Raw genomic sequence first — 16,541 nt, forward strand, 5'->3', positions numbered from 1 at the left:
CTGACAATAATGTGAGGGAAAAAATCCCCTAGATTTATTTTGTGTCAGTACCGAAAACCTTGCGGTGTATTAACCTAGATCTCTGAGTTTCAATTAACGAATTTGTTAGTGAGGGGTAGGTTTTGGGGGCACACCTTCTTTAAAAAAAAAGCTTAGAAATTGTATGAATTTGTACAAATTAGCCACTTTCTGACAATACATGAATGAGTTGCATTTCCTTGTTCCTTCTGCCATGGGATAAGGCTGGTCCAACCATCCTCATTTCCAGTTAAGTACTTTTAAATCTGAGATGTGTGGTTGCACTAAAACAGTATGTATGTATGTATGTATGTATGTATGTATGTATGTATGTATGTATGTATGTATGTATGTATGTATGTATCTATCTATCTATCTATCTATCTATCTATCTATCTATCTATCTATCTATCTATCTATCTATCTATCTATCTATCTATCTATCTATCTATCTATCTATCTATAGTTCATTAATTAATTAATTTAATTATTCATGTAAAATTTAATTGTCAATTTAAAAACAGAGACCTCATGTCGATAGTAACAAAACACAAAGCTTACAGCAATCTACTGAAAGGCATTTATGCTGCAAATAATGATTAGTGAAGTTTTGTCATGCATCAATAGCAATAAAGGTTCTAGAAATTTAAGAAAATACGATCAAACTTACAACCAAGCCCTAACAGCAAAGCTTAGAAGTCAAACAGAATTGCCAGCAGTAGAGGCATGTACTCAACCCAATCAGTAAAAAATCCCTAGCACTGTGACAGCAAATAGGGCTAGTTGTGATACTGGGAAAATATGCTATACTGTTGTTAAGTATTGCAATTGCAATATTATTTCTTGCAATATAGCGTTTCCCTACATAGAAATGCAACTTTTACTATTTTTTAAATAATTTATTTATGTAATGATCATACTAAATAGTTTTTCGGATCTAATTAAATCTAATTCAGGCCTTTAAAAAAAAATGTCAAGATGCAAACATCTAGACTTTATGAATGACTGAAAACTTCAGCAGATATTCTGATTGTTATTCGCTGTTGTCATTTTCCTCATTTGTCTATCTACTCCAACAATTATTTATTATCAGTTTTGTTCTGAGGCACTAACAATCTTTTAGCTACATGTATGAAAACATAGGCAAAATAAATAAAAAAAAGCTTAGTATTACTGCATGTTCTCAAGTTTATGTCCATTCTTCTCTTGTTTTCTTATAAAATGTATCAGAATCCTCTGAGTGAAGGAAAGAATGTTAAGATGGCCTCTCCACACACTCTCACTCTGTATTGTAGCGTGACCTTTGACCCTTTGTTTGCACTGAACGTGACTGAACATGGATCTTCATGAGCTATATGATAAGCTAGAATGGGCTGACATGTCACTAGCATGCCTTCAGTGCTGTCACTTTCTTCAATCGGCTGTGGAGGTGTAATCTGTCAACACCACTGACACTTTAATCTCCCAAAGTTATTGGAAGTTTTTTTTACTGACAATTGGGCATAGTGCTATTTGCTGCACTCAGTAGCAGGTACATTAGTGTACTGAAAACAATATTTAAAGAAAAAAAAAACAAAAAACAAAAAAAAAAAACAAGCCCATGTAAAACTATGTGAGAGACATAAGACATTCTGCAAGATTTGTTTTAACTAAAATAATTTTTTTGCAGAAAAATGTGTAATATAAGGGCGCTGTGATTTACACTCATGTTTTATTGAGTAACTGCAGGACTTCACAAAACAGTTTGGCTGGAGATGTGACTGGATGAAGCTGTAAAAACAGGCCCACACACAAACATACATACAGCCTACTATCAATCCTTGTGAAAGATGAAAAAGCAGTAAAACTGTCTTCTTTTTGGCACTGTGAACAACCAGATATAAGAGCACAACCACAAGGATCTGAACAATTAAAAAAGACCATCTAGGGATTCAACTTTATTTACTCTCTATACTCATTCATTCATTTCTTTTTGGCTTAGACACTTTTTTAATCTGGAGTCGCCACAGCGGAATAAACCACCAACTTTTTCAGCATATGTTTGACGCACCGGATGCCCTTTCAGCTGCAACCCATCTCTGGGAAACATCCATACACACTCAAACACACTCATACACCGAAAATAAAATGAATGAATAAATGAATGAACAATGCATTTTTTTAAAAGGCACCTTCCTTGACACTCAAGGTCACCGTACAAGAAAGCACGGACAGTCAGTTGAAATAAAAGCACAAAATAAAAGTCAATAGAATACAGTACAGTACAATTTTAAAAAGCGCAGTTGAGTTAAAGAGAGTAGTTAAAAAAAACTGATGTGTTTTGAGTTTTGAGTTTATACCAATTTATAAAGTGTTTTATTTGGGAGGTCAAACACAAACGAATTACATTAGCCTAAATTGGATGTGATTAAACTATGAACTAGAGTGGCAGTTGAATGAGGTGTGAGGGATGGACGTAAACAATATATATGTCGAAGGTGGAAATAAGCGGACCATGTAACACTATTAACATGTGAAGTCAACGAAAGAGTGATGTCGAAGATGACCCCTAGGCTCTTAACCTGAAGGGAGGGGGTAATGACAGATTCATCTGTGGAATAGAAAAGTTATTTGATTTGTTTAAAGTGGATTGTGTAACTATGAGGAGAAGTTTTATTATAACTTAATTTCAGGAAGTTTGAGGTGAACCAGGATTTGATGTCTAAGAAGCAGTTGGTAAGAGAAGATAGTGGGAGTTTGAGATTAGGTTTGGTTGATAGGTAGAGCTAGGTGTCATCTCCGTAGCAATGAAAATTGATTTGCTGTTGGCAGAAAATATAACCTAGTTGAAAAAGATATGTGATAAATAGCAGGGGACCTAATTGAACCCTAAAGGGAATTTCAAGCGAAATCAAAGAGCAAACCACTGTGACCTCTTTTTCAGCAAAAGCATGTCAAAGAATTCAGGTGTTTGACGCAGCTTTCCAATTGACTTTGCAGAAAATCACCAATATAGAAAGTTATTCAAGGCTACCCTACTGTTTCATTGAACAGTTTTAATTCAATCAATTAATCAATCAGTGCTGTTGCTTTTTAAATGTTCATATGGATTTTTTCACATTATAACCTTAAATAAATAAAATAATAAATATTTAAATAAATAAAATACTGCAGGTTTAACATTAACATAGCAGTCTTTTTCTTCCATTAATGCCCTCAATTTTGTATACCTCACAACTCACCTATCACTTGACCTAATATCAATAGAGCACCATAAACCTTACCTCCTGGTGTAGACAGAGGGGACATTTCAAATTTGTGGCCCAGAGAAGGTTCAAACACTAACAAATCACAAAGCAATCACAAAGTGTCTCGGTTTGACCTGGAGGGATGTTTAAGAAAGCGACACCTGCAGCTAGGAAAAGTGAATACACAACACGCTGTACCAGGCAATCCAGGAATTTTTTCAAGGGGGAGGAATCAAATGGTGTCCTCTGGGATTAAACTATGTTCAGACAAAACAGCACAAACAGTACAAAATTACAAGCTTCCCAGAGATTTTCCTGTGGGAAAGCATTAAAAAAGATAATAAAGATTGGCAATGGATGTTTCTTTTGTAATATAACGCAAACTTTCTGAAGCAGCTATTTTACATAATCAACTTCACAATATTTTAAATTAAGTGTAAACTATTTTGTGTATAAGTTTTAGGAAATCTAAAAGCAAAGGGTGTCCTACATTATGCACACCTTCTTACTGGAATCCATTGCCTTTGGCAGAGTTAAAATACCAAAACTTGCACCTATTTGCACAAAACCTCTCAGCTAAAGCTATCTAACACAGATGTGTGTTTTCTAGACCACATAAACCTTTATCTCTCTCACTCCTTCTCTCTCTCTCTCTCTCTCTCTCTCTCTGCTGATATGGTGTATGAGAGGTAGTAGTTATCACCCAAATATTTCCGCTGTGGTTTCTTTCAAGCTGTACTACAAAACACATCAAAAAGACGTTGCACCTCTTCCATTACTATAGGACAGGATACTATCAAATCAGTCTATTTCAGATGTAGATTGTTTTATTTTTTTAAAAGTGAATAAGAGTCAAAGAGTTATTGCAAGAAAGAACATCATAACATAAGAGCGACAAGACGGCTTATCTACGTGCATACATTATACTGTATATGAAAATAAGAGATAAAGACTGAACATTCCATACAGCTGTATATAAATATTTAATCAGCCTGTTCAGTTTGTGATAAGGTATAATATTTTATTGTTAAAGCATTATCAAATATAAACTCAAGCACGTTTTAAAATTGCTTTTGCTGGTGAGCAATTTTAAAAGGGGGGCTTTAATTTAATTTTCTTACCTCTGATCTAGTAGAACAGTTATAATGGCACTTACTTAGAAATAACTTTAAAAGAATAATTTACATAAAACGAAAAAATTGTCAAAACTTCCCATCTTCGACTTGTTAAAAACTCCTGTGTGAGTTTATGTTTTATAACTATGCCCCACACGAGAAGAAATGATTGATGTCTATTTGTTGTTTACAAATCTCTATGACAAAATACATCAAGAAAATTGTGCCAAAATAGTGTGATCTGACCAGACTTAAGACTAATATTCAGTAATATTTCACCAGTTTACTAATGCCTAGCTTCTAGTAATGCTTTGCCCCTCATAATCCAGTTGAAGAATTTGGTCCAATTAAATATCACTGCAATAAAGATTTATTGTACTTGCCTGACAGGAAAAAAATGAATGGTAAAAGTATTCACCTAAGACCCTGACCTCTGTCTTGACCCCAAAAAGACTCTTAAAAACTCCTCTCCTCATTCTTGATGACCTTATCGGAATGATGTTGGAGGTCTGACCCTCTGCAAGCTCCATCTTCCTTCAAAAAAACTGAGATGAAGTGATGTCTTAAAGTAATTTGTTTAAAGAAAATGTGGGTCAAGGTCCATTACATTAAACTTTTACTTACTAGATGCTCCTTAACCATCTATGTAACAGTAATTAAACTACATTTTGCAATTATTTTTGAATGGGTTCATGGTGTTCCTTCAAAAGGTCTGAACTGTTTTCTGCATGTGGCTTCTAATCTGACTTTGGAAAAAAGATTAAGTTAAATCTGACCTTCTCTCTTATGTTGCCCCCAGCATTGGTGTCCCACAGGGATCACTGCTTGGCCCCTTATTGTTCTCTAGCACACCAATTCACTCAACAGTGTTGTCTAAATGCAGAGATTCTTATATGAATAATGACAACAATTACTTCAATCACTGAGATTATCAGGGCTCACCTCTGTGTCCTTATGTACAATGAATAATAACAAGCATTTTAAATGAATCTCCTACAATCCCATGTTTTTTTTTTTTTACTAAAAATCACAGGGATGTACAATTTAGGACTATTATACAGTGGCAAAGAGAGCTTAATATGCTGCAGTTTCAGAAAACACATGCAATTACAAAAACACCAGCAAATTGAGAAAAGATCTTTATCATGTGCTGCAAATCCTCACAATGCATACACATTATGGCTGTGCGATTAGTCGCAATTGAATCGCAATCTGAAATGTTGTGATTAGCTAATTGCAAGAGGCTGCGATATGAAATGCATATGTATTAATTTCTCCTAGCCAGAGCAAATGCGTGACTGCCGTCTGTGTGACAGTCTTACTAGTCAAATAAGTAAGGGCACTCTCATTCTGTTCAATCTGAATTGCACAACCGAACTATGCAAATCGCCCACAATAAAATAGGAAACAAACAGGACAAGCTCAAACAAGTGGGATAATAGAATCTGCTGCTTCAAAAGCATTAATAGACAAATAATTATCAAAGAATAACAGCTTGTCGGTAATATGAGAATATTTTAATTTTAAAGTTACAGACACCGAACAAAAAAGGTCATTTTTAAGAGTGGTCGCAGAATTGTTGCCACTGCTTACAGATTATTGAGTCACAGCACATATTTATCGATACAGTACATCACCAAATATGTCGTTCCAGTTCTGTTAAAATGTGCACACGCTTTTCCTGTACACACTAGCGGAGGCGAGGGGGATAACGGGACTGATCATGACGCAAAGATGACGATCACTAATAGATATTCGGCTGCGGGCAGGGCCTGAGCAAACTGAACTGGCACTCTAGGCAAAAGATGATAATGCCTCCCTCAAACCGAAAGTGAAAACAAGAGACGGGTGTGTGATTGCGCGTACGACATACAACAGGGAGAGGGAGACGGTCGCCTCTATGGATGCACCGGTCCTGGCTGCGGTGAATAAAGGGTTAAAGTTCATTTTCACAACAATACCTAAGTATAGCCAACCTAGTGCTGTGTTTGTTCCTGTAATTTTTCTGATTAATGATACAATAACCTATTCTGCAACACTGGATTCATTGGGCGTTTGCTATTGAAGGAGCAGCAGAGACTATTCGATTTTGTCAGACTTGACAGGGACTTTGTCAGTAACTGTTACAGTTCATTTGGACCAGTTTCTTCTTCCTCCGAATCAGAACATGTAAGTGTCATTAAAATTGTTGCCACGTTTTGTGTAGTTTGTAAAATATGCGTTTAATTGTGTGTTGTAACTTGTAATCGCCCTGCACGGCTTGTAAACACTCATCTATTATTGATCAGTGCTTGTACTGTATCTCTCAGGTTAAATCTGTATGAGGTTATTCATATATCACATCCAAAACCACATTAAAAACGTGACACGTGCTTGCTTCTTCCTGCCATTTGTCATTGCTATGGCCACCATTAGCTGTTCCAACACAGCCGCGGTGCGGCCAATTTTCAAAATAATTCAACTTTTGCCACTGTGTGGATTACTGAATGTGTGTCGTTGTTATTATTGTTGGGGTTAGGTTTAAGAGTAGAGTAATATGCTGGTCTTTAAAGGGCCATGAAACCCCCTCGTTTCAGCAGGGTGTTTTCACACCTCTACTTTGGAAAAAGTCAGAAAAGTGGGCGTGTCCAGCTCTGTTTAGGGGGGAGTGTCTGAGGAACTAAAGTGGGAGGGTGTGGGAGTGTCTATTTGGGCATGCGCGAGTTTCAGTCAAAATACACACACACATGAGAAAGTGATGGTGTTTAACCTACATGGACATCTGTAGTCGAATTATTTGCCAAATTATTAAATGTTGGACTTTAACTGCAGTTTGGCTCTTTCATTCAGAAAATTCATTCATGCCCCTCGCGACAAACGAGATATTTGATTCGAGGATCTGCTCTAAGAGTGTATTTTTCATGCAATGTTTGATACCGCACGGCGAATGAAAGAAAAAAAAACTCCGCATTTTCCGGAAACTTAGATGCACACGGCAGGTAGCGTCAGAAAGCCGCGTGTGTTATTCCAGTCACAAAATGCGGTGCTAACATGTTTGCACTCAGTGCAATAGTTAACTTAATTCGATACGAATAAACTGAATAAACAAAGAGCACTGGTCACTCACTTACCAAATCTGTAGAGACAGAACAATCACCAGCAACTAGAGCCGCGTCTTTATGAAGAGAATACTACAAGCGAATCCGGATCTCAGCGTTTGCAGATGAGAACAGCTCTCAGGTAAACAATAATCCTCCTTAGACAGGTAAGTTATTGTTGTCGAGCGTTGCGTACACTGTTAATCCACACGTGATCCAGATGAGCTCTCACAGAGAGAAAATGAAAACGAAACTTAATGGCAGCAAACTATAAAAGCAACACTTCACGCTTGTTTTGCCAACACAACGTGGCGTCTCTGTGGTGTAAACACGGTGACACTAATGAATATTAATGAAGTTGCACAATAGAGCGCGCTGATTGGTTTGAACCAAGCCTTACTCATGCATTAATGCATCACACTGTAAGACGTAATAAGACACACTCTGGCACAGATGCCCAGTCTGCACACTGGAATACACGCTATTATGTCATGGCCGTGACGCAGCTTCAAAAATTTGTTTCAAACAGGAAGTACGAATTTGCTTGAAATAATGCAAAAACAACCAATTTACACTTTTTAGTGAAATATAGGTGTCCTAATAGTGTTTTTAGCAGTGTGGGACACATATACGACTGTCAACAGCTCAAAAAATGTGTTTTGGTGTTTCGTGACCCTTTAACTGCATTAATTTATTGCAATGCTAAATCCTTTTTAATGCAAATTACGGGCTCTCTCTCTCTCTCTCTCTATATATATATATATATATATATTTATATTTTTTGTAATTTCTACAAATATTGGCATTTTCAATTGTGTTTACATTTTGGTAGACACAACTAAAAGCTATTGAAGACTTTTAAATTGAAGACTGTCAAATTGTTTTAACAATAAATACATAGTGAAGTGTATAAGTGTAATTCAGCTTTACTGTTTGCAATACATCTCAAAGTGTCCTGTCAATTGTAATTTTTAAATATTTGTAATTTATTTAGTATAATCAATGACTTTTTAATGTTGTTGTTTTTTTTTACTATTTTATTTGACACTACAATAGGCATCTCATCTTTGACCCAAGTTTTAAACATAAGATTTAAAACATCAATATTTGAAGTTTGTAGTTAGATGTAATACAGCGTAAATCCCAACAGTCAACTTTATCAAATGAAATGAGTGTAGTTAACTCAGTGTGTACTGAAAGTTAATTCTACTCATTTGAAAAGAGTGTTGAACTCAGTGTTGAAGGAAATGAGTTAATTAAATGCCTCATTACTTAAGCTTAAATGAAGTTCACAGTACTCATATAGGTTAGTTTTTTAACTCAAATGGTTTGTTGCAATCGGTGTCCACTAACGGTTTGAGCTGCCTTAACTCATTGGGTTTTACAGTGCTTAAATTGTTTCATTTACTCAAATGAATTTAGTACAGTACTCATTAGCATTAGTTTTTTAACTTAAATTGTTTGATGCAATCAGTTTCCTCAAATGGTTTGAGTTACCTTAACTTTTTGGGTTTTACAGTGTATTAAACTGGAATAACAAAAAACGTCTTTAATCCCCCCTCATCAACACAATAATATTTTTATCCCAATTTTAATGCACAGCATATTTGCCCCCTAGTTGACCCACTCACCCTTGTTTATCACATTTAAGCAACTATCTTTTTGCTTCAGGCTACACAAAGAAAATGAGGAAAATCCAGCCCTCCATTAATAACTACCCTCTATAGCCGTTTGTTAGTGTAGGCTCTAATTATTTCATGCCTAGACCATATCACTACTATTCATGATCCCACCTGCATCAGCCTCATGTCTGCTTGAGCAAATTCAAAATGCTGACATTCAACTGGTGTTTAACCATTACATATTCTCTACCTGCATGTTTCTTAGGTATGGATAATTTCGGAACTATTGACCAACTGACTGTTCACAGTTAACACAGCCAAATCACAACCTGCTTTCAAATAAAGCCTCAGGACACACCATTTTATAATGCCCCTCTACAAGGACCGACATGATCTTATATCAAACTATTAAATATGAATCCCCTTCAAATTTCCCCAACAGTTATAATTTGTTGAACCAGCTCATCATAAAAGAGTTGTCTGTAGCTACTTAAGGGGAAGAAAAAATGTCACCAATTTCCTCAACACAGGCCAAGATCATAAAAGTGTAATAATTATGCATACTGAAAATTTTGGATAATTTATGCATGAAAAAACAAAACAGAAGGAAAACCTACACTGTTTTATTTATATATATATATATATATATATATATATATATATATATATATATATATATATATATATATATATATATATATATATGAACAATTAGTCATGACAGCATATGTTTAGTTCATTGTAACTTATTAAACTAGGTTAATTATGTTCTAACTTAATTTTATAAGTTATGCAATCAGTTTTAAGTCAGTTTCACATAATAGAAGTTCAATGGACTTATAAGATTAATTTGATTCAGCTTAAAATTTTAAGGCAACCAGGATTTTTTTTACAGTGTAAGCTTACAGGTTGTTTACAGTAAAAAGCTGAGAGTCAATAGTAAGAGCTGTAATGTGATAAATGGGCGTGACAAAGAGTGTTTTGCATATTAATTAGAAGGAGGAGTGTTTGTCAGCTGGGTGATGAGAGAACTGAGATTGCACATATCAAACAATATATAACATGGACATAATTTAAAGCTAAATATTAGCTTCTCAACGAAAACTTGTAAAATGTTGACAAAATATTTTGCCACAAATAGTCAACAGAACTTCACAGTTTGTAAATTAGACAGGTGTCTGATAAATTACACCCAAACGTGTTTTAAGAAATGAACACAAACATGATGCGCCAGGTGTAACCTGTGTTACTAAGAGTTGCGATTAAATAACCAACAAATTATCATATACAATGTAAAAGTAAACAGGCAAAAGTTATAATCGGCAAGTGTTTAGTATTTTAAATATTAGATAGATTACTTACCCCCTGTGCAGACACCGCATACAAGACAAAGGGTAACACAAAACTCCTAAGGAGAGATAAACAAATTTCTCACATGTGCTGATTGAAAATACAGCACTTCGTGTGACTCGGCTAACTAAAATGACAGTTGATTGTTTAACGCTCATGTGTATGAACTCCCAACAACTTCTAATAGCTAAAAATGACATCTGAAGATATGATAAACTTACCAAAGTCTCATTTTGCAAAGCTTTGAGGAAACAGCAGGTAAAGTAGGCTATCCTCCTCGTCTTCACAGTGAGCCTCGGTTAATGGCTTCAGACCTATTCATTTGAGAATCCGGTGAGCGGTTCGACCACTTCGGAGAACAAGAAGTGAGATAAGGATAAACATAAACAATCAAATCAGAGAGCTAAATACACATAAATGCACATTCTACACTTTTTCTATGCAGTTTTGGCTGCAGTTTGTCCTCTGAGAATAAGAGAAGCTGACTCACAAGAAACTTCTGTGCTGAAAACGCTCTCCTCGCGGCAGAATAGATTCACGCACCGCTGCAGCACCAGTGCGCGCTGTGCTCTGAGAGGAGAAGAGAGGGCGGGGCTTCAGCCGTCAATCACCCACACTCACGCGTTGCCTTCAAACAAACAGATAACCACAATCTCATCAGTAAACAGCGTGCTACTAGTGTAAACTAAAATAGCATTAATGTAGTGCATCCGTCATAATTACACACCCATGTGCATAATAAACATTACGAATTTTTTTATTAAACTTAGTGACTTATAGCTAGTGTTTCATTAATATCAGTTATTAGCAATAAATAAACAATTTTAGCGTTTAAAATTAATAGCAGACCATATAAAACAGGTACATGTGTTCTTGTGTAACCATATTGGATTTAGTAGCCTAAATGAGGCTGCAAAATAATTAAGAACTAGGCTATTAACCATTCAAAAGTGAACTTCAAAGTAAGCCGATACATATGTGATATGTTTACACACACACCACTATGCTTTATAAGTATATATGCTTATATTGAGCGCAAAAGTGCATTTTAATATTTGTGTGTAAGCAAATCGTCCTCCGCCACTACATCCCTCTGCAAACCCCCTTAATAAATGTAATGTAAACCAAAAGCTTGTTAAATAGCTTGTATTTAATTTCTAACTGACTCAATAAAGCACCTGGGACATTTAAACATACATTTTTATCCTCTCGTGACTTCACATTCTAAAGTTTGTGTGGGACTACAGTAGGCGGAGGGATATGAAGTAGTGCCACCTCAGGTTAACTGAGATTCAGTAAAGTGAAGCTTACATTATTTCGTGCGCTGCCCGCACTGGACAGCTTTGAGGCTTTACAAGAATCCCTCTCTAAACTTTGGGGGAACAAAAACTTGCTGGTTTTGCAGTTAGCTTAACAGAGGAACATGATAAGTTCAGTAAGTGTTCATAGGTGTAAATGTCAATGTTAAGAGGGCAGATTCTTTTAAAATCAGAATGAACTTAAAAAGTCTCGGCGCGGTGTTGCTGCTTGTGCTCACTCTGAGTGCGGGAGTAGAGAAATCCGAGAGTGCGGTAAGTACTTATCTGCTTCTTTTTAATGCATTTAATGCATTTCTGAGTGAATTTTATTACGATTGCATTGTATCAGCCACCTTACAGTTAGACCTTTTAATATAAGAGGTTACTTTATTTTTATTGAGGTAACAACTATAGTAGCCTATATGAATAGAAACATATTCATTTATTTGCCTCTCACGAGTGTTAAAGAACAGAGATATGCACATCACATTGTAAAAATCTGAAGGTAGAAACATGCACTATATCTGTTAAAAATGCAATATCAACGTCTAAACAAAACTTTTAAAGTTTAAAAGTTATGTCTATAAAAGCTGTCAATAATATAGGCTACTTGTTTATTATTGTTGTTGTTGTTGTGTTTACTTGTTTATTAAGTTAGGTGTATTATCTGTATTATAAAATTATAAGTGCCTGTACTATAACATTACTGTTATCTTTTTATTGGTGTTATTGTATTATTTGTATTGTATAAATACTCATTAAGTCTTTCTCATTATATTGCAAACTGCATAACCTCATAGTTATGTTAAATATCTTCTCTCAGTAGTGGTTTCTAATGTGGATCAACAATTTGTTGCTTAAATTTCACTGGCATAATTTAATAGCAACTCCAATTATCTGCATGTGACAAATTAAATTACATTTTTGTTTGTTTGTTTGTTTGTTTTTACCTTTTATGACAAAATCAAAATTAATTAAATGTGATGAGGAATAATTCTTGAACAATAATTCTTGTACACTCCTTTGCACAATTTCCATGTGATTTCATTCATATAGGACAATATTTCTGTGGCAGAATCCTGGTCAGGCATACAGCATTTTGCATGTCTACACTGTATAGTTGAACATGATGAATGCATACCATGCCCCAAATATGAAGATATGCCATCTTTATGTGGCCGCTGTCAGAGTAGTCAGTAACAGGAGACAGGTGAGGACATGTTTAGGGAGGGACCAGTCCTAGAGGTACAGATGCATGCTTAACAGGGACAGGGGAGCACATTTGGTGACCTTACAACAAAACACACCATGTTCCTACTTTTCCCAATGGGCATTGATGCGAACCAGTCCCAAGAGGGAGATTATATGTGGTTTGCACTTCCCTTTCCATTGATTGGCTGTTGGATTCTTCTGTCTCTCAATACAGATTCTGCATCTCTTTTATATCACTCCTAGGGTTCCGCCCAATTCTTGTTTCTTCCTTTTTTAAGGTGAAAGGTGGCATCTGTCATTCATAGAGGGAGGAGTTAGCTAGTCATCAGCAGAGCTGATGTAGACATATAGCGCCGCCCATCCCCCAATAGCAAGATTGCACGACCCTTAGGTCTATTCAATAAGTGATTCTAACCACAGGCCATTGTTCACACAACCTTTTAACCTCATTGAATCTTTTTAAAAATCCCATGCAGACATTATTGTGTGCATAATTATTTTAAGCAATTCCACATTTGGATTGTTTGTTTATAATGTGACACGCAACAGGAGTTCCTTGTTTAGCCATGTGCTCATTGATGCCTTAAAGATGCAGATAGTGAGTATGCTTGCTTATGACAGGTCTCAAAGCTGATTAGTTCAGAAGCACAAGGGATACCAGAGCTGGCACTATAGAGTCTTTTTTTCTAAGATCTGATCAGAAGTGGGATATTACAGTAAAATAATACACTGTAAAACCCAAAAAGTTGAGGGAACTCAAACCGAGGAAACTGATTGCAACAAAGCATTTTAGTTAATAAACTGTTCCTAATGGGTACTTTGAACTTACTATATTTGAGTAAATGAAGCAATTTCAGCACAGTAAAACCCGATAAATAAAGAGAACTCAAACCAACTGAGCACTGTAAAACCAATAAGTCAAGACAACTCAAACTGTTTGAGGAAACCGATTGTAATAAACCAGTTGAGTTAAAAAACTAATCTATGAGTACTGTGAACTTACTCCATTTAAGTTGAAGTAATGAGGTATTTTATCAGCGCATTACCTTCAAAACTGAGTTCAAAACTCTTTTTTTCAAATGAGTAGAAATAACTTTCAGCCAATTTTGAGTTAACTACACTAATTTCATTAGATAAAGTTGACTGTGTTTTACTGTGTACCGATAAATGAAGACTTGAAGTCAAAGTTGAAGTCAAAAATATTAGTCCTTTTTTTAGTCTTTTATAATATTTTTTCTTTAATATTTTTGTTCTATTATGTTTTATGTATAATATTTTTTTCTTACAAATTTTATTTTGACTATAATTAAACAGTTTTTAAGTTTTTATAAAATCAATATTATTAGCCCCTTCAAGCAATATTTTTTGATAGTCTACAGAACAATCCACTGTTATACAATGACTTACCCAAATTTTAACCTAATTAACCTCGTTAAGCCTTTAAACACTTTAAGCTGAATACTAGTATCTTGAAGAATATCTGGTCAAATATTGTTTACTGTCATCATAGAAAAGATAAAAGAAAGAAGTTATTAGAAATTAGTTATTAAAACTATTATTTTTAAATATGTGTTGCAAAAACTTCTCTTCGTTAAACAGAAATTGGACGAAAAATAAACAAGGGTGCTTATAATTCTGACTGTATATTTGTTTAATGGTTACTTGTCTTTTACCAAAAGTTCTGACAGTTCTTGAAGTGTCCATTATTGTGTAAATTAAACAGCAAATTAAAAAAGTAGCATTTTTTAATTCAAATGTCATGTTAATGCCTCTCAGTTTGACTTATTCAGACAGTTTGCTCATGCACTGAAACATTTGAATATAAAAGAGAGCAGTGGATGTTACAAAAACTTAATATTCTGCCATTTGTCAATGATGGAGCAGTTTTATATTAAGCATGCAGCTTGTGAATGACACTGTGCTGTGGTTCTTATTCAAATCAGGGTCCAAAAACAGTACCAAAATATGAGAAACTTCTTTTATTGGGATAGCCATATAGTGTCCCATTCTGATGAAAGGCAAAGAAACAATGCTCCTGGTGGATACCACTCCTCCATTTAACTAGGAGTTGTCCTTTTGAGGAGCCATTGCAGTGTGAAAGACCAGATTTTCTCCTATTTTTTAAAATGTCAAAGCCTTTTAACTCAAAGCAGAATGGAATTCCACAAATCCCATTTTCAATGGTGTCCTCCTAGTGGTAAGGTCCAGTATTATGTGAACTCTATTTTCATGGTAGGTGAAGTAAAAAATGTCATTCATCAGTATTTAATTCTTCTTTATTTGGTTTATGCATGTTCAAAGTGTAATGTTTGAGGATTTTGTTCTCATGGACATGCCAGAACTTGGCATCATCAGGTCAGGGAGTTTGCCGGTAACTTGAACCATAGGGGGGCTGCTTTGAACATTTCATACTTGAAGGAGTCTATACACTGCCCAGGTCAAGGTGTATGAACATGTATGCATGTGTGTGGCATCTGTATGTGTTCTCCTTCAGATAAGTGTGTGTGTGTGTGTGTGTGTGTGTGTGTGTGTGTGTGTGTGTGTGTGTGTATACAGGTTAATGTGGTTTACAGGGACACAATGTTGTATAATGACATGGATATGACTTTGTTGTACTATATTAAGGTGGTTTAATTCGAAACCCTTAAAAATCATACCAGAGTCTCCTATCATTTGGATTTTACCTCAGGTTTCCTGTGACCATATAGATCATTTCAATGTGATCATGTCACTGGCCCATAAACATTTCCTGCTTGCTATTAAACTATTTTATGACTGTAACAAGAGGCAATTCAATCATAACTTCATGTTAAAACCGCTATCATAACATTATTTATCAATATGTGTCTCTTTTTGGATTCTCGGAAGCTATAGAAATTAAAAATGTAAATCAGGAAATACATTGGGAACATTTTTTTTTTTGTTTACATCCTTCAAAATGGTCTATAATAAGCTTTTTTTTTACAGTATAAAATACCTTATGCCTATTAAGTGTCCTTGTAAACCATGTATACAAGTATGTTTGTTTGTGTGTGTGTGTGTGTGTGTGTGTGTGTGTGAGAGAGAGAGCTCTTTTTGTATATATCTGTATATATCAGCTTGTATACACATACATACTGTATATAGAGCTATACACATGTGCCTTTACACATGTCTGTGTTTGTGTGTGTGTAATCAAATCCAGCAAAACCCCTAGAGTCACAATCGATGAAGCACCTGAGCTCTAAAAAAAAAAGCTGAATTTAACAAACAAACACACCCATGACTTCAGCCCAAACATCAGCAATCTGTGTTCACAGCCATAACATCCATTCAGCACAGAGATATCCACCCATGTGCCCGGTTTTTGCTGCTGTCTCATGCCAGGATATGGGGATCGAGGTGGGGGTTGGCAGCTCGTGATAGTTCTTTCTCTCCTGGAGGACAAGCAAATTCCAGTCTTATCTCACCTGCAGGAAAGAGAGAGAGAGAAAGAGAGAGTCACGAGATGCACTCTAGCAGCCATGCACGAATCCTATTTCAAAACAGGCTCTCTAGGACATGCAGTTGATAAGTATATGAATGCATGGAAAAAGGAAACATCCTTTAAGATTTATGTGGTGCATGTTTATGTTGAACTACT

The 16,541-nt window shown here is 35.4% G+C and overlaps 2 protein-coding genes across 7 annotated transcripts in view; one reads left to right on the forward strand and one right to left on the reverse strand.

Moving 5' to 3' along the window:
- Positions 1–10,953, reverse strand: part of col4a6 (collagen, type IV, alpha 6) — a 181,012-nt gene extending 170,059 nt beyond the window's left edge. For all 4 annotated transcript variants that reach the window (XM_087261742.1, XM_087261741.1, XM_087261740.1 and 1 more), the window contains exons 1-3: positions 10,900–10,953; positions 10,631–10,758; positions 10,422–10,467 (exon numbers count right to left, since the gene is read on the reverse strand). In XM_087261742.1, coding sequence (XP_087117868.1) covers positions 10,422–10,467; positions 10,631–10,641 — 57 coding nt within the window. In that variant the 5' untranslated portion in view covers positions 10,642–10,758; positions 10,900–10,953. The remainder of the gene's footprint in view (positions 1–10,421; positions 10,468–10,630; positions 10,759–10,899) is intronic.
- A 765-nt stretch (positions 10,954–11,718) lies between these two features.
- The window catches only part of col4a5 (collagen, type IV, alpha 5 (Alport syndrome)), a 97,806-nt gene continuing 92,983 nt past the window's right edge, over positions 11,719–16,541 (forward strand). For 2 of the 3 annotated variants that reach the window (XM_087258825.1, XM_087258826.1), the window contains exon 1: positions 11,719–11,980. In XM_087258825.1, the coding sequence (XP_087114951.1) occupies positions 11,903–11,980 (78 nt within the window). In that variant the 5' untranslated portion in view covers positions 11,719–11,902. 3 annotated transcript variants of the gene reach the window in all.

This window comes from Danio rerio, chromosome 7 (genome assembly GCF_052040795.2).
Source record: "Danio rerio strain M-AB ecotype USA chromosome 7, GRCz13ab, whole genome shotgun sequence".
NCBI lineage: Eukaryota > Metazoa > Chordata > Actinopteri > Cypriniformes > Danionidae > Danio > Danio rerio.